The 22068-nt window shown below is 31.0% G+C and overlaps 2 protein-coding genes across 2 annotated transcripts in view; one reads left to right on the plus strand and one right to left on the minus strand.

Annotated features, from left to right (window-relative positions):
• LOC106462387 (tubulin beta-4B chain-like) overlaps positions 1–475 on the plus strand; it is an 8203-nt gene extending 7728 nt beyond the window's left edge. The window contains exon 5 of the mRNA XM_022389639.1: positions 464–475. Within this exon, the coding sequence (XP_022245347.1) occupies positions 464–475 (12 nt within the window). The remainder of the gene's footprint in view (positions 1–463) is intronic.
• Positions 476–662: 187 nt separating this feature from the next.
• LOC106462388 (dnaJ homolog subfamily A member 2-like) lies at positions 663–21255 on the minus strand. The gene is made up of 7 exons (XM_013922315.2): positions 21118–21255; positions 18962–19021; positions 5052–5154; positions 4765–4879; positions 3030–3110; positions 1069–1215; positions 663–786 (listed from the first exon to the last, which is right to left on the minus strand). The coding sequence occupies exons 1-7, from the start codon at positions 21184–21186 to the stop codon at positions 663–665; spliced, it is 699 nt and encodes a 232-aa protein (XP_013777769.1). The 5' UTR covers positions 21187–21255.
• Positions 21256–22068: the final 813 nt, after the last annotated feature.

Raw genomic sequence — 22068 nt, forward strand, 5'->3', positions numbered from 1 at the left:
TTTCTCTAGCTCTCATCTTCCTATGTATTTTATTTTTCTTCATCAGTCAAAAGTTTCATACATAATGAAAACTAATCATAATTTTTTTGTTGTTTTTTTCTCTCTACAAACGAATTCTCCCTTCCAGGAGACTAACGGCTTGAGTTGAGATTAGCTGGTCACCAGATTCAACTCAACTGGGACTTTGGGTTTACATGATGTCACACGTCCTACTATATACGTCTGTATATAAAAGATATTTACATGGTTCTTCTTAGATACACCAATTAACAACCTCATTTATTGCTAACTTCATGCAATATTTCATTTCAAAATACTAGTTGACTGACCAAACAATTGTACCCAAAAGTAATGATATTTAAATCTAACTGTTAAGAAATTTCTTTTCCATGCCAGTAGGATTGAACATCAGTAATCAAACCTTATTTTAATATTTGAAGATAAATTTAGTGTAAATATTAAGGTTTTTACTTGAGTACATCTGAATTTAAAATAATTTCGTCTGTTTTAAATATTATTTTCTACATATAACAGATTGTTTCTACACAAGCAATACATATATGTGCAAGTTGTTTGAGTGCTGACTGTTTACCCTTTAAGGGAACTTATAAAAACAAACATTCCAATCATGGACTTGATAAAATTAAAAAGGAGCAAAGTGTTCATACTGTAACACTGCCATCCTGGTATTTTAAGTTCCAATCTGACCAAGTTTTTGGATGTAATGACAAATTGAACAAAATTTCAGCATAACCTCTCCACTTTTCAGTTTCAGAAGGACTCAGCCTGGAATATTTCATTTACCTGAATGTATTTTTTGTAACTAATTTTTTCCTTTGTGAGGAGTCTTTTATTTTTTTTTGCAGTATTTCCAAGCATCAACAGTCATAAACCCACAGCTAGCAAGTCTTTACATACACAAATACCTCCAAGTAATTTTGAAATTTGTACTTCATTTTGTTAGTTAAGTTTAAGTACAGAGCCTAACAATAAGCTACTTGTGCTGTGCCTACCACAGATATTGAACCTCAACTTTTAGCCATGGTTTGAGGGGGGGGGGGGTTATACTTCATATATTTACCTTCACCACCACAGTCTGGACAAGAAGTCTGTGTCTGTTGCATCATACCAGGGCCCAACTGCCTGAAAGTGACTTTTATTCCTCGACCATTACAAGTCTGACAAGACTGTAAGGCACCAGGCTTACCACCATATCTGTGCATAAAAAAAAAAAATCTCAGCAACCCAATAATAATATTAAAATAAAAGCAAGTTTATTTGTTCATGATTTATTTAATTGTTTGCTATAATTTCATTTAAACTATAATATATATATGTATAATTACACAGAAATACTTTAATTTCGAGTATGGCACAAAAAGTAAGCTGTTGTAAATTACACAGCTGTTTAAAATAACAGGATATTAAATATTTCATTCCTTAGTAATTCCAAAAATCTCACTGAACTATAGAAACATTCTAGCAGTTCAAATAAAGGCAATGTAATTCTAAAAGTAGTGACTATAAGGTGTCTAGAAAAAAGAAAAAAAAACATTATTAAAAAATAAGAAATTTCCTCAATAATGAGTGATACAAAAAACAAAACTTGTAGAAATTTTATTTTTCAGATAACATACAGAGAGTCTCATACCACCAAGACTAGATAAAGATCTTTAATCATGGTGGAAGTTTTACTAGGTTCCTCAATATACATTCTGACTACTACTGTGTTTACTGTATCCCAGCTAGCCTGAAGATCTCTGAGTTAGGCGAAATACATCATCAGCAATAGATATGTAAAATACAGTGTGGATGAAATACGATTATTATACACTGGAATACGATTATCATACACTGGAATACTATAATCATGTACTCTTCTAACTGTTTATATTTGGAATAAACAAAAACAGTAGAAATCAAAAACTAATTTCAATTTATTTATTATTTTCATGACCATCAATTTAATTGTAATTTTGCTTAATCTATTGTTGAAATAATTAAAAAAAACAGTGATATCTAGAAACAATAATTTTAATTAGTTTATTACTTTTGTGACAATCAATTTAACTGTAATTTCAATTAATTTATGAGTTTACATGACACTAATTGATGTTATTGCTGTTCATAGGTAATTGATTATATTGATCAATTAGTTCACCCAGTACTACTTAGTTTTGAAGAATCATAACCTAGGTTACTCTATAGTGCTTTTAAATTCATTTCTCAGAGTGATCAACCATAGCCTTCAATAAATCTTGACTTTTGAGATGCTCTTCAAATCAGAGAAGCAGCAAAAATTCATATTTCAATCTGATCTGCATAAATCATATTTGATTTACATCATCACACCAAATCTATGACTCAGCCATTGAGAAAAAAATCTTCAAACAAAGACATTGCAACTTGATGGTAGAAAATAACATTATAAAAATATATGATAAAATAATATTTGGCCTAACCTATCAATAAATATAATGAATTACTTAATTATCACTAGAAAGAATTATAGCAACAGACTACAACTGTATTACAATATACCAATAACTAACTTAGTGAGACTACATGATTTGTGTGTATGTGCAAGTTCTGAAAGAAAAAATAGAACTATAATTTTATTGGACCTTTTACTGCTTTTGGAAAATCTCTGACTTTTCCAAGTTGTTCCAAAGTTGGAGCCACCCCACATAATCTTAGTGTCTAGGCACATAATTAAATTATAAGAATGAAAACTATAAGTTAGTCTTTAAATTCGATGACGAGGAACCCACTTTGAGACTAATAATAGTTGGAGACGGCTTGAATGGGAAATAAAAAAAAACTTTAATATAAGTTTAATGTACAACATTTCGACAAGGTTTTGTCATCATTTGCTGTTATGTTAAACTTATATTAAAGTTTGTCTTCATTACCCATTCAATCCGTCTCTAACCATTATAAGTTAGTCTATTCTGAACTGGTACAAGAAAGAAAGAAAGATAATTTTTCAGATAAACATTTTCACACACATCCAAGCACGTTTAACATACCCATCACAGGTCTTGCAGATGACATTCCTGTTTAACTGAAGTTTAGCAGTTTTTCCATTGTACAGGTTTTCAAGAGAAACCCTGAAACAAAAATTGTTCTATATAAAATATATATTTAAAAAAACCTTTTCCTTAAAAAATACAAATAAAGAAATTTATACGTCTAATTTCAATTTCAGTTAAAGCTTCAAATTTTGTGTCGAACATGCGATAATGACACAAATTCTCACATGACTGAAGTTGAAAAATTGATAGTTAAAAGTTTTGTCAAGTCATAGTAGAGTGCTTGCTGATCTTAAATATACAAAATGGTTAGAAAAAAAAAAAAACATTGTAATTTATGTTTTTATGACAAAACTTTGTCACTCTTTGAAGTAATACAAAAGATGTTTTAGTAACAAGAAGGGACCTTCTTGAAAAATCTTGTTAAGCAGTGTAATGAGAAATCATGATATTGTTGAATAGAGCCTATATCCAAATTTTGGTCTATTATACAGTTGTTTAGAATAAGAATAGACATGTCAACATTTAAAATTTCTCCTTTAATGACACCCTTAATTTTTTTTTTCAACCAAAACAAAAAATCTGTGAAAATCTACATGCATCACCTTATATTTTAGATAGTTATACATCATCTGCTATGTATTGGCCCAATGCATCAATAATCTAATTCTACCAACAAGTCTGCAGCATTTCTAATACAGTTAGCCACCCTAAAAATCTTAATGTCATCTGCAATCTTTAAAATTTTTAGTTATTCCAGAGTCAATATCATTAATATAAATCACAAACACCAGAGGACTAAGCACAGAGCTCTGAGGCACACCTCTTGTAACAATAATATAGTCAGATCTAACTCCACTTATTACTACTCTCTGCTTTCTACTCTCCAGCCAATTTTCTATCCAATTTATCCCCCCCCTCCATACACACATATTTAATTTTTGTAAAAAAGTCTTTTGTGAGGCACATTATCAAATGCTTTCTGAAAATCAAGGTAAACTAAATCCACAGTATTTCCTTCATCAACTCTTGCAGTAACATCCTGAAAGAATGTCGGAAGATTTGTTAAACAAGACTTTTCTTTAGTGAAACTATATCAAACTGCTTTAAGTGACTCTGCAATGCATCTTTAATCACCCTCTCCAAAACCTTTCCAACTAAAGATGTAAGACTAACTGGTCTATAATTCTCTGGACAATGTTTATCACCTCATTTAAATATCGGACTAACATTAGCCAACTTCCAATACTCTTCCGCTACTCAATGACCTATAAAAAATAATAGCTATCAGTTCACAAATAAAATCTTTCAGCTCCTTTAAAACTTTAGGATAAAAAGTGTCTGATCCAGGGGATTTATTAATTTATATATATATATGAATTCTTGAAAGATGAAAGCATCAGCTTACTTAACAAACAATCCAGGAAGTTGTCTCACTCATCTTGTAAATTTGACTTGAGTACTATAATAAGTATTATAATTATACAATTTTTTGGGGTTTATTCACATACTTCATAACATCAAATTCAGATTAAATTTGGAATTTCAATTTTTTAAAGAGACAAGAAAGGACAGTTATTTTAGATGCTTATGTCACTCACAATATTCTACTTCTTAGGACTATCACACACAATTTTAAAAGTGTAAAAAAAATTATGGAAAAATGTGACAAAACACAATGGACAGAAAAGCTAGACTGGGTCTTGTACTGTAGAATATATCTAACACATACTTGAGTGGGTGTACTGTATCTTCACTTATCTTCCTCCGACCAGATCCACGGCCCATACCACCAAACAAACCTCCTCCAAACAAGTGTGAGAAGATATCTTCACTTGCAAAACCACCTTGATAGAGAATATCAATATCCATAAGTTCTCAGTATATGTACAATTACAACAAATAATAAAATCTTATGATACAGTTGATATGCATATAGGGTTTTCGAATATAAACATCTAATTAATGAAAAAAATTTGATTAAAAAACAAAACATAAAAAAAACTGAGACTCACGTACCATCCGTTCCTCCTTCTTGAAGACCTTTTATGCCATGGCGATCATAGATCTCTCTCTTTTTCTGGTCTGACAAGACTTCATATGCATATGAAATTTCTTTAAACTAGAGAATAGAAACAAACTCTGAAATATAGTAACAAATATGAAAAAAAGAAAAATAATAATGAAATGTTATCACATAATAACACATACAGGATCCTTTTTCTTATCATAGCAAGAGAATCAACATTCTACACCTAGAATTTAATTATTCATTATTCATTTGTAATGAACAGTCAGGAGTTCAGAAGTCAATTTCTGAGGAAACTGTAATAAAATACAGCGCAAAGTTAAGGATAAACAGGGTAATAGTTAAACAAGAATTCTGAGTTTAACCTGAACTTTATTCAAATATTATGTTAAAACTTTTGCTGTGAGGCTTTGTTGCTGTTTCTATACATTAATTTAGTAAATAAAAGTTAAATGAACACACCTTTAGCCCCCCCCCCCCCCAAAAAAAAACTGTACATCTACTTAAATGAAAAAAAAAACAAATCCTTCCTACATTTACTCAATACCTAGCTAATTCAAGTGGCATACTAGATATCTAATTTCCCAGGTATTACAGACTGGATATATCTATGAAAAATTTCATTCAGATAATGGATAATGAATGAAAGAAAAAATTAATTTTAAACTGTGTCAAAGAACCAAACATTTTAAATGTACATATTGTGCACATACTCAAGACCTGATTTTATCTCTTCTAAATGAATACTAAAACATGTTCCTTTAAGTAAATATGCCTGACATGAAGCCTAGTAATGAGAAAAACATTCAGTAAAATAAGTGTGACAAAAAAATTAACGTAAAAATTTTAAAGCAGAAATCACAGCTGGTAGGAATATTGATTCATTTAACAAAAACTTGGTGTCCATTTATTGTAATTCCACAACAAATTACAGATTCACAAACTGTCTGATAAACAATATTAAACATTTTCAGTGGTAACTCCAATGAAGTTTGCACATTGAAAATGCAGCTCATCTTACATTATCACAAACATGTAATTTAGATATAACATTACTGATCTTGAAGTCACTGAACGTGATTGCACAGTTATCTTCAGAGAAATAAAATGAACAGTCTAACCCTAAGTCAATACTATCATTAATGCATAGTATAAACAATACTGAGACCAAAATATATCCCTGAGGTCCCTCAACTTTTATCAACTTATAATCATTTAATTTTTCATTTATTATACACCGGAGTTGGTTGATTGTACTAATAAATTAATCATAGGACTCATTAATCGATTACTTTCAATAAATCCATTATTATTACTATGAGATTAATTTTCCCCATTCTCAGCTTTTTCTGGGTTTTTGAAAGCTTATTTGGGAACTACCTTTTGTTTAATATGGTAGACATCTTCAGGTACAACAATTACGATTAAGGTACTTTTTTAGTCTTAAACTTTCATACGTGAAAATATACCACATATGCAATACCATGTAGAACCAAACCTTTAACAAGTTGAAAACATGAACATCATTCCAAGGGTTTCCGAGATATCTGGCTTTAATACACTATTACTAAAATAAACTAATTCATACATAAATATAGTTTTCCTAAGGTTTCATGTGATGAATCTAGTAATGATCTTTGTCATGATTTGTGACCAATAATACATATAATTTAGTGAAAACAAATTCACTCTGATTCTATAGAAACAAAGACAGTATAATGTTTACTATTTTGGCATGAAAACTTGTGATATTAGATTACCTATTTGTAGAAAATAAAATGATTCATAAGGTGGAAATCAAAATATTGTAAGAAATACAAAAAACATGGCAGTATCAAAATCTTTAATTACCAACATTTCAAAATTTTTTATATTTAGATTATCAGCATGAAAACCTTAAATAATTAATTAACATTTACATAAGTTTAAAAAATCATCATCAGGTTTCAAACTGGAGGTTGTTGATACTGACAAAAGTTTAGAAAGAACATACTAAAATTATTAATATGTTTACATTTTATAATAAAGGCCTAAAGAAACTATAAAAATACACGTGCATGCTGAAAAATTGATAAATCACACAACAAAAAGTATTTAGCCAAACTTGTTTTTCCTTTTCAGTTTTTTTTTGTCTAGTTGGAGTTAAACATAATTAAACAGAAGTTCTGTTAATGTAAGTAGGTTAACAACTTAATGATGTTATGTACTGTTAGGCTGTTAAAAGTCCAGGTCTATTAATTTTTGACAAACTGTCAAATAAGAATGTTATTCATCAACCAGATTTTTTTTCGAGCCAATAAAGACTAATGGATATTAACTTGCTGTAACTTCTCCTTCATTAAACAATCTTACTTTCAATAACATTAATTAGATTTGTATCTTGTAGTAAGTACAGTCCCCCATGCATTTCACAATTGCATGAGAACACATTTTCCTACAAACTTTTATTCTAGCCCCCCTCCAGTTTAATCCTACATACATAAAGCAAATGTAATGTTGTATATCAAGAAAACACACTTGCACATGCACTACCATTTTACAGAATGTTTTTTCTTTCTTTTATGTTAGAAGTCAATCAGATATATCCTACAATAATAGGTATTCCCTTTAACCCTACTTTTTTACACTAAATGGCACTACTGCACTAAATAATTATTTATCTAATTAAATAATGCTCAAAAGAACATTATTCATAAATCCACTTTTAAAAGCACTTGTTACGCCCCCCCCCCCAAAAAAAGATAGATACATGCTAGAATGGTCAAAAACCTTCTGATCCTTTCTAAAGTCTGTGAGTACTTTGGGGCTTCAAAACTCAATGCAAAATACTTTCTGAAACCCAATGTTGGCTTAATGTAATTTAGAACACTAAAATTTTTGGGGAATAACGAATCCCTTTAAAATTACATGCGAGTATAAGATGTCTTGTTTTGATCCTTTCCCAAATTTTTGGTCCTGGCACCTCCACTGTCAACAATTCAAAAACAAATATAATGTTCCCATGGTTGGAAGAATTACCATATATGGTGGTAATAAAAATCAAACCTGAGACCATCAACTCATAAGACAACTTCTTTAATCACTAAGTCATGCTGGCTTGAATCTGAATACATTTGAGCTTGGATAGTTGTAATAATATAAAACAGTAACAATCAATTAATTTTTTTTATGTTAATCACCCAGCTCTCTTTCAATATCTTTTTTCATTTCTTATATTTTTCTGGGTATATTTTTCTCTCCCTTATTTCACTACAAGTATTTTCTATCTTTCCATAAGTCTCTAATGCATTGTGCACATCTTTTAAGCAGTCAATCAAATCTATTTTATTCAATTTCATTTTAATTCTCTTATAATTGTATTTCTGTTTATATATTTCTGGATTTATTATACATTTATGAACAAACTGCGTAGCAGAATCTTCTATGTGAAAATCTGTAATAGATGTAATAAAATAGTGATAAGTTCCCTATACACTACTATAAAAATGTTAATAATATCTAACTAAGCATTTATATAGTTAATACAAAATTATGTTATATATTACCTCTTAATTCTTCCCTTGTACATGTGCCAGTACATTTACATAATCATTTATACATCTTTCTTCCTGTATGCCTCATATTAATGTTAGTCTCACCCTTAAACATTAAATATTTTAATGAAGTTATCTATAACCACTTTTCAAATCACTAATAAATGAGTTAATAACAAACATGGAAATCTGTAAATTGCTATAATATGAAAATTTAAAAACATAACCTAATTTCAGGTAAACAAGTACTATGAATTTTGTCTTCAGTATTTACACACACTTAAATCATTTTTATAAACCACTTACAAACCTCTTCCCTTTTGTTTTTTACCTTTATAAAACAAATTAAAGCTTTCCAGTTCAACAGGTAAAACTTGTCTACACTTATATTCAGACAATATTAAAATATGGATATCATTCTGTACAGCTTCCAAAACCAAAAACAGTGCATCCAAGTTGTTCTTAATTGATTTTATATTAAAAAAGAGGAATTATATGTAAATACAAGATATCAAATTTACATGTTTTAATTTTAATCCATTCATTAAATTCTCAGTTAACATGTCCTGCTAATTTTATCCCCATAAATTCTATCTAAAAAATATTTTGGTATTTTAACCCTAGACGTACTTATAATGACTAGTTTGACAAATACATTTCTTTGCTAAAAGATTTTTTTTTCTCAAAGATTTTAATTTATGTTAAAAGTTCCATTACCTACATGTCTCAGTATATCTTTACTTGTAACCCATATTCTCTGTTTAAAACTCAAATTTCTTTTTATTCCTACTGTAAAACTAAACAATATGTGGTGATTTATTCTAATTTGAAGTCAGATATGTGTGTAAACTTTCAATTTTATTTTCACAGAAACCCTGGATGTCTAATTTTGCTGCTAAACTCCCCATAGCTTTCAACAGATCTTCCCTTCATTTTTTCCATAAATAGTCAAAAATGGTATTCTGATGATTTCTACATTTTTTTATTATTTCACCCTGTTTCACACAATTTACAGCCACACTTCTCTTTATGTGCACCCAATAGGTTCAACTCAAAATCACAGTAATGCCAAGTGTCAATAAAACAATTTATTAATACCACAGTTTAAGAGTTCAATAATATGTACAACTATACTACTTGCAAACTCTTCCTCATCCTCTACTTCAAGTTTCTAGAAAACTTCTACTTTCTTGCTATTTCCTTAAATGTACTTTAAATCAATACCTTTGAAAGTCTAGCTTGATATGTCCAAACTTTCTGGGTTTTAACTTCACCTTGAATTTCTCCCATCTTTATTTATTTATTTTTTACCCGAACAACTTCAACTTTCCTACTTCTACATTTAACTGACTCGCCTCTTTTTCTGCTCACCCTTACTACTATATTTGCACCCTTTCTATTCTCTACTCTTCTTCAGATCAACCTTCTTCATGCCTATTCTCCACTTTCCCACATTTTCTAATAAAAAAAACTCACCTCAATTCATTGCCATTTTAAAAGACCTACCATTCAGGTTATCTTCTATTATTTTTACAACAGCAAATTATTTCTTCATCTAAGAGTTTAAAATGATATACCACAATCCTGCCTCATCATTTATTTAAGATTTTAATGCTGTAATAACATTCTCCCACATTTCAGGCACATAAATGTTTCCCCCTTTTTTCTATTTCTTTTTGTTATTTGTCACAATGGGACACTATTTTTTTTTTGGACAGTTCATCATATTAACTATTTTTTCAAAATTTGTTAAAAGTTAACATTCATATTACAATTACAGCAGTTACACTTATCATCTCCATTTTCTTTGTATTGTCTTCTTTTACTGCAGCGTTGACAGTTAGACACTTCCACAATAAAGCTTTCCAATTTTTCCATTATATTTTTCCTGTTAAACTCCTTTACTTAATTATAAAACTTCTTACTTTTTTTCTATTGATGAATATTTTTTGATAATTAGTCTCAATAATACCAACACTAGCAAAATGGAACTTCCTTTTGCACTTTAAATAATATTTCATTAAGTCGCCCTTCAATGCTAATAATAGCCATATACTTGGTGCAATTTTTATCTGCCATATTCAATTTTATGGTAGATTATTTATGTTTTCCAGTTGTCTTTGATGATTTCCCAAACCCATGTACTAATTATAATTAGATAATAATTACCTATAGCCTTAGGTTTTTATTGAAAATCAGGCTACTATCATTATGTGGCATGATACCAATGTCCAAGCTATATTTGTAGATTAGGCCTTGCCAATGTGGCCACATTTTTCTTTGTGATTCTACACACTAATCATTAATAATGTTTGAGGTTCCATTCCCCTCCCCCTTAGTCACTTTTTTGCTGTTTCTGGCATCTCTGTTATTTTTCTTGCAGTTGAAAAAAATGCATTTTTGCTCATTACAATAAAGTTTTCCTGATTTGAAAACTCTAAGAATGTATTTTTTTTAATCAAACATCCCTCCTTAGGGCACCCATCAAGACTTGCTCTTTGAATGCCTTATTCATTTTTAATTTCAGACATGGGATGCCAACAAAACTTGGAGAGACATGTTTTAGTCAAAATTTATGAAAAACTTGTAATTGAAATTCTCTTCCTTGATAGTTTATACTCAAAAGAACTCTTCAAGCCACTCTAAGGGACATATTTTGAGATATCAATATTTTTATTGTAAGTCCATTTTATTGTGCTACAAAATTTATCTTAGTTATTTTAGAAGGTAAAGAAAAGAAATTTGGGCATTTTATCTAAATTATAATAAATGCAGCTAAAAATAAAATAAAAAAACACACATCCAAAACTGTGTATACAGTGTAGCTTAAAAAAAAAAAGCTGGATTTTTAAATTATTACAACACTAATGGCAATTTCTTAATAGTTTACTACATAAAATAATACCCATAAAATTAGCACAATTACATGCAGTATATTGAGTTAAGTTGCATAATTGTCCATTCAGGATAACAATGTTTGTGTGTTAATGTTAGTCATGTTGGCTTTAGAGCCAAAATTAATCTTGGCATGAATACAAATATAAATGTCAGTGAGGCAAGTGTTGTGATTATGTACATTTAGGAATGATGAAATTTATCTTAAAATCTTGAAAAAGCCAAGAAAAGAATTAGTGGAAACTCTTCTATTTTTCAAGTTCATTGATGCTGCAACAGAAATTGCTAATTATTAAAAGAATGGCACTTATAGACTATTAGTTTGAGTTTTGCATTAAACTCCTTGTTTAAAATCTATTGCAAGAATCACTTAAAAGACAAATCTCAAGACAGTTTTATGATAAATCTTTCTTATCTTACAAACGTGTTGGAATTTTTCTGTAGAGCTTCTGCTTCTTCAGGATAATGGCACCTAAGTTTATGACTTGTCTTCATGTGCTACCATATGAATAATTAGTAATATAAGTTGGATGCTTTTGAATTGAAATCAAAGTAAAAAAGTGGAACACACCATTATTTTAGTGGTAGAATGAAATTAGTAACCTCTCCAGGGTTTGTTTAGAAACCTTTTTTCACTACTAATGTCACAAATTTCTCAAATTTATTGAATATACTACAATATTGAAAAATAACAACAAATGATTCTATACAAATTGTTTTTCTTATTCAAAAAGAAACCTAGAAGCAGAGTTTTTCTGAAACTATTATTTATTATCAAGAGTTATAAGCTAATAAAATGACTTGTCAGATGATGTGTGTGTGTGTGTGTGTGTGTGTGTGTGTGTGTGTAGATAGTTTTAAAAGGTTTAAAAATTTTGTTAGATAGTCATACCATAGATCACAAAGGCAAACAATGAAACTGAGGTCAAATGTTTCCAAACCTGTCACCTCAATGAATTTGGTAGAACATAATCTTCTCTTTCTAAAAGTTATAAATAATCCAATAGCAAATATCAGTAAAAGTTATTGACATTTTGTGAAAGACAGGATGTGATAGGAGGGACATGGCATGTGGGTTTGACTTCCTTGTTTAGACCTCGGTAAAGTAAGAAGCTTGGAGGCTATATATTTACATTATAGCTCAGCAATATTTATCGTATAAATGTGTAACTTGTGCCAAACTCAGAGGATCATATACAGATAAAAAGAAAGTCTAAAATGGACAATTTGGAGAAAAGAAATGTTACATGATACAGAGAAGAAGACCGATAATTTAAATATTTCTTTTTGAAATTAAATCCTATGTAATATTATTCTTTGAGTTATAAACTATGTTTTTATGCCACGTTTATTGACATACATTGATAATGAAGTTGTTTAATTAAATTGTGAATGTAACTCTCTTAAAATAAGTCATGATATGCACACTCTTACACATACACACCTGTGTTTGTAGGGATAAAACTTAGTTTAGTGGATGGGATGGCCTAGATGAACCTATGGGCCCATTATTGTCCTTAACATTTATGTACATTTTATGTATATGAAAGTAAGGGTGTCAATTTGGTGTATCTGGATTTTCATAAAGTATATGACAATGTGCAACACAAAAGGTTTATTAAAAAATATCTCTATAGGTGCCGGAGGAATAAGTTGGCTCATTGGATGAAAAACTAGTTGGATGGAAGAAAGTAAAGGGTTATAAATGGAGTCATATTGCATTAATGTCACAAATGGGATACCTCTGGGCTCAGTAGTTGGACCTTTGATCTTTCTGATTTATATCAATGATACAGATGAAGGAATAGTCAATAAATTGCTTGAATTTGCTAATTATATTGAAGGCTTGGGTGTTGCTGGCTGTGATGAGGATGCTGCTACTTTACAAAAAACCTTAGATTTGATGAGTCTGGCCAATAAACAGTAGTTAGCTTTTAATTATCATAAATGCAAATTAATGCATGTGGATTACATAGTTAAATTATGAGTATAATTTTGATGGAAATAACTAACAGCATTATGCATGGCTGTAGCTAGAATGAAAATTTAATCGAGGTCCAAACAACAACAAGTACATAAGGTCAGGCTTACATGTTGTATACTTTGCTTGAATTTGCTGATTATATTGAAGGTTTGGGTGTTGCTGGCTGTGATGAAGATGCTGCTACTTTATAAAAAAATTTAGATTTGATGAGTCTGGCCAATAAACAGTAGTTAGCTTTTAATTATCATAAATGCAAATTAATGCATGTGGATTACATATTTAAATTATGAGTATAATTTTGATGGAAATAACCTTAACAGCATTATGCATGGCTGTAGCTAGAATGAAAATTTAACCGAGGTCCAAACAAGAACAAGTACATAAGGTCAGGCTTACATGTTGTATACATTTTCCATACAGGTATAAAATTAAATAGTACACTACATTCAATTTCAAGTTATAACTAAGGTCTGGATCTCAGTGACTTCATAGCTAACTATGGCCATGGTATTATAGAAGTTAATATTTTCCTACAATGAAAATATATTTCTGATATATAATTATCTCTTCTCACTGTTATAGCTATTCTCAATTTGACTACCCTCTAATGAGCAAATCTGTGTTCACCACTAGCCTTGAAACTCCCACTTAATTCCAAATGGTTCAGCTGTGTTTAAGCATGCATCAGTCCTCCACCAATAGGATTGCGACAAACCCTCCTATCTCAGCTGGCTCCCTCTATGCAGTTGAACCCAATCTTCACTTCAAGATTAGGAACAAAAAATGACACCAGAAGTGGAGAGGACAGGTGGGAAGTGTGAAAGGAGGTAAGTATCTATCGGAAATATATTTTCAGCGTAGGAAAATATTAACTTCCGATACGATTACTTATCTCCTTTCACAGTTACAGCTAGACACCCATATTGAGCAGGTGGAGGAACCGGTGTAAAAATTACTAAGATGAGCACCCTTCAAAAGAGTCTGAAAAGCACCCATGGAGTTTGCCAACTCTATAGAGAGGAAACACTTGTGGGAGACTGCATCTTACTTGAACCAGATATACTCTTTGCCCATGTGGAGCCAAGAAGTGTGGTGTCACAAGCAAAGGGCAGAACAAGGTAACAATTCCAAATTTCTAAGGAAGAGGAATGTGTGTAGTGTGGCTAAGGCACAACAGATCGTAAGTAGGAGGTCAACTCCAGTCCAGACCAATGGCACCAGAAAGAATTCGACTGGCCTATGGCAGGGAGAGGGTCCTCAACCATTCATCTCAAGTCTAGAAACCAGAAGGAAAGAGGAGCCTCCATTCCAAGAATCTAAACCATCACGTGTGCAAATCCAGAACAAGCTGCAACAATAACCCACAGGATTGTACAACCAGATGATGTCAGGAAGGTGAAAATGCAAAGTGGAGAGTCAATTATAGTCCAAAACCAACTGGCATTGGGGATGTAATATCCAATCCGTGGTAGGAGGAAGTTCCCACCCCACTCATATGTGAGGACTTATGTTGGCTGGTCAAGCTTCTTCCTAAACCAGTCTCCCATGAGTTGACATCCAGGCAGTAGTAGGAGGGAAGGTTCCCAGCTGGAGGGACAAACCGCAAAATAGACATAAAAATCCAGCCTAGACTTGCAGTATTCAGAATAAAACATAAGACTCATGGCAGGAGGATAGTCACGCTTTCTTCAGAATGCCACCACCCTACTCTTGACTGAATGAAATTGTGCACACTCAAAAGGATTCCTCCAGGATCCACCACCCCAGCAGCCAAAAGCTCGTAAGTGGTAAGGACTCCCATAATCCACTGGAAGAAGGGGGGAAGAAACACATTGAAGAATCCAGAAAAATGCATCACTGGAAAAAGTGCAATGAGCGATCAAGAAATCCTATTTTGAAAAGCAGACCATTCCTGATTCAACAATCTAAGGAATATTAAAGATAGGCAGCAATCTCTTTCTGCCTTACTCATGTTAGTCCACAAGTGTACAGTCTTGTACACAACACTCAATCTCAGTGTGTGTAATAGACCTTATAGATCTCATGGTGTGGATCTTGGATATCAGTATACCTGGACAAATATCACTCCCCATAAAGCAGGATCCACAACATGTAAACTAAGCCCCAGAAAAAATATGGAGAAATGAAATAAAAACTTACCCACTCAGAGTTGTACCGGCATATGGAGAACGGCGGGGGGGGGGGGGGGGGGGGGAGTGATACCCAACTGAGCAGGAAACTGCCAGGTGGTGCAAAAAAGCGTGACTCAAGTGAAAGAGTGGTCCAAATGCTGGCCTGGATAATCTCCTCCAAAGGATGAAGGAAATGAGCAGCCAAGGACATTGTGACATGATGACAGATCTGTTGGGACAATACACCAAACAACTGGCGGGACGATACACCAAACAACTGACAAGAATCAGGAGAAATACACAATATGGATAACCTGACAAACCCAACCAGTAAGGGCATTGGGAGAAATATCAAGAAAAATGGATGGATTTCAATGGATAAACAAACGTGAGCAACAGTTACAGAAGGGTGCTGTGGCAACACGTAAAACTGTAAAACACAAAACAGACTCAGGAGCTTATCTGAATCAGAGTGGGTGTAAATAAGGGATATGAAGGGAAGGCAAATAACTGGAGAGGAAAACACATGACAAAAACAGGAAAAACAAAGAGCTGTCCTATAGCCCACAATGGTTGAAGAGAACAGACTTTTATCAAACAACCAAGAAAGGGGAAAATCCATGCCAGATAGACTAATGACAGAATATACTCCACTTACATTGATATACAGACCTAGATGAGGAATGGACAGTGTGAGACAACAGGGATGCTACGTGTGAATATTTTCAAAACACATTAAAGAAGAAGAAAAAAAATGTTTGAAATCAAGCACTAGGTCTTGACATACTCATACCAACTCAAGATTAAATTCAACTACATAGAGAGAGTCAGCTGGGATAGGTGGATTTGTCAGCACGGAACTGACCTTGTAACCATTTTGTGCTTGTTATAGTTTTCATGCTATAACTTTTAAATAAGTACACAAATGTTAATGAAATTTGGCACATTATCAGTAAACATTACAATGCTTTCATATGCAAAATATAAAATTTATTTATTAAGTCTTAAGTTTGAAAAGCAATGTTTTTCTCATGCCTTTTTTTTCTTTTTGCATGTTGCCTATCTAACATGCAAAGTAATGTTAATTTTAAGATTATAAATACTTTTATGCATCAGAAAATTTTAAAATTTCACTTGCGGAATCTTTATAATGTTCAGATAGTTATCAAACGTTTCTTAAGAAAAAACTTTATATTTTGTCTGTTATTTTCAGTAATGAATCTCTGTATGGGTTCGGTAGATTTGCCTGATCTCATAACCACAATAAAAAATTGGGAAATAAATATAAATTATGCCTCTTTCATTCTAGAATGAACATAAAGTATAACACGAAAACATAAATGCTTAGACTAAATAGCTTAAATCTCATAACATTATACATTTATATATATTTATTATACTGACCTTTCAGCCATGCCTGGCTAACAATACAGATGTTACAATGATGTGGCACACGTACACTCATTTTACCGAATCCATTAACACAAAACTGACCTTTGGTCTGTACAAAGTAACTTGTTTTGGCTGTGTTTTAGTAGACTAGTATTTTGTAAAGTATAGTCAGATTTCAATTATTATGCATTATATATATACATAGATTACTACTATTTTGGAATAAGTCCTTAAACTTATTTTTTCTTAAGACATAGAACAGTAAATAAAGAAGTAAAGCAAACAAAGAATTATCTCTTCTAGTTAAGACCTTTGTACTTGATTGCTGCTTGATGTAGGTTGCTAAGCCTTTAAAAATTTTGCATGAGGATATGAAACAAAATATTTTTTTTTAGTTTTTATATATACATTTGAATAACTAAAAAATCATAAATTACTACATCAATACCATAGACTTCCACTATAATTTATCGAGCTTAGTAACTAAGATGTATTTTAGTCTAAAATAACATGAAATTTTGAGCAGACTAAAGACACCCCACCTGCTTGAAATATTGGTTCAAAAGAAAGAAATGGCATCCAAGCCCATTAAAATGGCTGAGAAAGCCACTAGGGGGACATTCTGAGCTTCCAATTGGTTATTCATGTCATATATAGAAGTGTATATTAGGGAGCATTTCCAAAAATGGAAAGAGGTGGGTGAGATGCCACTGTTTCATTTATTACATGAGCAATATCTTAGCAAATAGAAAAGATAAGACTTTCTTATGTTATATTCTAGCTTGAGAATATTGGTAACTTGAGTTTCTAATTCGTACAAAACTATAGACTTAGTATTTTGACTTCACAAGCATCTATTTTGAACCAGTGCTGCATTCAACATACCATGTGACATACAAAAATCACTGTTTATTTGTGTTTTTAATATTTACTTTTAAATTACGAAACTGAGTAATGTGTAGTACTAAAATTTAAACTACAAACTTATTGACATAAATTCATGAAATAGCAGTTCAATACAATTTTGATTGCAAGTCAACAAACAAGATGACATGGCCTTTCACCCGTGACTCGTCTCAAAAGGGTTAAATGCAGCAGAAGGTGTGGCATACATGTGGAATTAGGTGGGAGTTTCAAGGCTAGTGGTGAGTGCAAGTTTGTGCATTAGAGGGCAGTGAAATTGAGAATAGCTATAATGGTGAGTGGAAGTAACTAATTATATCAGAAGAAATGGATCGTGGTGTTCTGGCTACTCAGGTTCTTAAGTTGCTAGTGGTAGGAAAAATAAGATTTTAGATTGTATCTACAGATAAAATGAATACAAGTCTAAAGGCATTATAATTTCATTGTATAGGTTAAAAAAGGTTCAAAGGAGAGCTACTAAGATGATATCTGGGATAGAAAGGTCGGCATGTGAGGACAAGTTAAGATCTGACTGAGGTGTTTAAGATTGTTAAGAGAATTTATAATGTTCGTGAATATATTTTTTTTTGCATTTAATGGTGACAATGATAGGATATAAAGACTCAAATATAAATTTTGGCAGGATAGGAGTCATCTTCAGCTAATACAGATTTTAATTTTTTTTCTAGTGGGGTTGTTGGCCTTTGGAGTGGATTGCCTTCAGATGTGTTAGGTCCAGCAAGTTTAAAGTAACTGATGAAAAGACTTAATATTTAAATAATGGCTGGTTTGGGGGCCTTTTTATTATTGTATTCTTTTATAAGTTTAGAGTTTAGTTCAGTGGATGGGACAGCTTCAGTTGACCAACAGACCCCTTATTTTTCCCTAAATGTTATGTTACACAAAACAAATTTGTCTTTGTAATGAATGGGTATCTATAGCTTTCATGTTATTTTTATCTTATACCTTTTCATGTAAAGCAAGATTTTTAGCCCTATTTCTATTTATTAAAATTATAAAACCAAACTAACACTAAAATTTATAATGGAGAAAACATTTACCTTTTCTCCTTTTTCAGGGTTTTTGTCTGGATGAAATTCCTTGGCAAGTTTACGATACGCCTAAAACATAAGTTTATATTATTTTAATTATTTCATAAAGCTTTATTTTAATGTACAGTAAAGTTATCCAAGTTAAAAAGTTCAAAGATACAAATTTTTTTAAGACAAAGTAACAGGACAAATAATAAACCTTAGGGATAATCAGACTAAAAAATAACCTAAGCTAATATTACAAGAGGACCTAAAAAGTTCATTATATTACTATGCTTCTTTTACATCACCTAGTCACCCAAAAGAATGCTGATATGATAGTTTTTGTACTTGTATCTATACCATAAATTGTTTGAAATTGGTAGTTGAAGTATGCATATGGCTCAACAAAACAATGGACTGGTACTATAAAGAATTATATTCTACTTTATGAACTGGTATATCAAGACAAAATTCATGGATATTTTAAAAAAAATTAACTCTGGCCTAAAATAATAAGAACAGATCAATCTGTGGTAACAAACACTTACATGTATATAATTAATACCTGCAGTTAACTGACAACAATGTTCTATAATGCCTTTAATCATCAACAGATAATCTACAGTACAATTATATGGTTTGAGGAACACTTAAACAGTGAAAAAATGGTTAGGACTTATTGCTTGTTCTGTAGAGTTAAAAAATATGTACATACTTCTAAAATCAACAGAATGAAAATAAACTTATTTTTAATGGAGATGTGCAGTTAGTGGAATTTGATATCTGAGTAACAGTCAGGTTCATTAATCAATTACATTCAAATAACTCATTATTCTCATATGAGACAAGGATAGTTGGGATAATCTAAAATTATAATAACCAAAAAAACTAATTTATATTAGTTGATTATTTTCATGGATTTTGACACTGAATAATTAAGCTACACAACCTTGAATTAACTAAAAATAATGTAAAATCATAATGGCAATATTTTAATTACTTAGATAGTTGAAATATTCAGTATTTTTCCATTATACCCCTGCAGTTTTAATAACTTTTAAAAATATATAAAAATAAATATGCACTTTATTCAAATAGTAAATGTCCATAATAAATTTCTAAAAATATGTTAATAAACATTGTATTCATATAGTAAAAACTTACCACTTGCACGGGTTTAACAGAACCTTGTCAAATATTCTATAACATTAATAATCAGATACACTAAATTCAATTACTTATTTTCATGAAATTAATTGTTTTAATAATAATTTTAATTCTTCAACTATATGATACTAATTGATGTAATTAATACTCGTAGGTAATCAATTATATTAATTAACTAACTTAATCACCCAGCTCTCCTCTTTCTAACAACTGTGATAACCTGTCTACTGTCTGTCTACATAAACATCTCTTTCACAAAGGTTAATTGAATTCTGAATTAATAGTTGACTTTTCCGTCATGAGAAACTAAATTAATCATTGCCATCTGTATCTACCTTTGTTGGACTAGATGCATCTATTCTTAAAATAAATGAGGCTTGTTACTGACAGTGTTTGCCTAGTTACTACTTTTAATAATAGTACTAGTACTATACACAGTAATGTTGTCATCTGGTAAATATTAAATAAAATAATTAATGTATTCCTGTAGTACTATTAGTTATATTTAAGACTTTAGTTTTATAGAAAATTCACGAGTAATTTAAGATAATTATTGCCTATAATGTCGATATATATACATATACCTACAGGTATATATAACTTACATTATACGTATTACTATTACAAGTATTAGTGTTTACTAGTGCTACTGCTACATCATAATTTAAGTATATCCTGTAACAGTGTAAATGTAATGCTGTATCACTACAGAGTACAGTACAGATAGAACTTAGTAGTTATACTTAAAAAGCCTACTCGTAATCTACACTTTTCTTTTTTAATTTACACTTATAATTATAAACCTTAATTGTAAGTTTAACTTTAGAATAAGTTCTAACAAATAATCTGTCCTTAATATTAAATTAATAATCCACCACTTGTTCCGATGACTGGGAAACGCGTGATTCGAGTGTCAATCTTTTAAGTTTTAGTAAGGTCAATCAGTGAATAATACATTATTATTAGTTAAACTCATACCATCCAACAATTATCTGGTTGTAAAATAAAAGTCTCACCTTTTTAATTTCTAAATCACTGGCATTTCGGGAAACACCTAATAAATCATACAGTTTAGTATCAGCCATTATTTAAGTTTTTACACAAGTAAAAGATAACGTTACTAACGTAATACAGCTAGACAATGACGACAGTGCAACAGCTTGTGTAAGTTGTTGGAAGGCCCTCTATTATAGTCACAAAAGCTCGAATTTTATCATTTATAACAAGATTATTAGAAATACCAATAAAGCCTGAATAAATAAATATAAAGTTAAATAATAAAGGTAATATCAACACAACAAATATTTTTTTATCTATCTACAGGGCTTTTTGTTTAATAATTCTCTGTCTACACCTCAATTTACTTTGTAAGATGATTTCAACGTAGCTCTCTCAGTTGCACGTCCTCCGACGAGACAGCGATAAGTCTAAGGACCTACAACGCTAAAATACGGGATTCGATTCCCGCGGTGGACACAGCCGATAGCTTAATGTGGCTTTGCTTTAAAAACAAACAAGCAGTCATGTATATATCTTTCTGAGCGGAAGAAATATATGACAGCTTTCAAACATAAAGCTCATCCAAGTATAATTGATAATCATCCTTTGTTAATTAGTTGATATCACTGCTCAATTCTTTTTTATTTTAACCTTTTTGGCACTTTTTTTTAACCATTACTTCGTTTTTGACATCTTATCTTGCCTACTTCTCTGTTTGAAAGTGATGTGCTTTTATCCCCCTTTTTTTCACTTAAGCCAGGAGTGGCGCATATGTTATCAGTGACATTCTATTGAAAGCCTATTTCCATGTGTTCTAACTTAGATTTAAATTATTATATTAAATGTGTTTTCTGTCTATTATTGTAGATTTTATTCATTTTAAGTATAGTTATTTTGTAGTTGAGCCTATATTTAAGTAAATTTTATCAATAAACAAAAAAGAGTTAATATATTGTTGCGTCAGCGAG

Source organism: Limulus polyphemus, unplaced genomic scaffold (genome assembly GCF_000517525.1).
Source record: "Limulus polyphemus unplaced genomic scaffold, Limulus_polyphemus-2.1.2 Scaffold1155, whole genome shotgun sequence".
Lineage (NCBI taxonomy): Eukaryota > Metazoa > Arthropoda > Merostomata > Xiphosura > Limulidae > Limulus > Limulus polyphemus.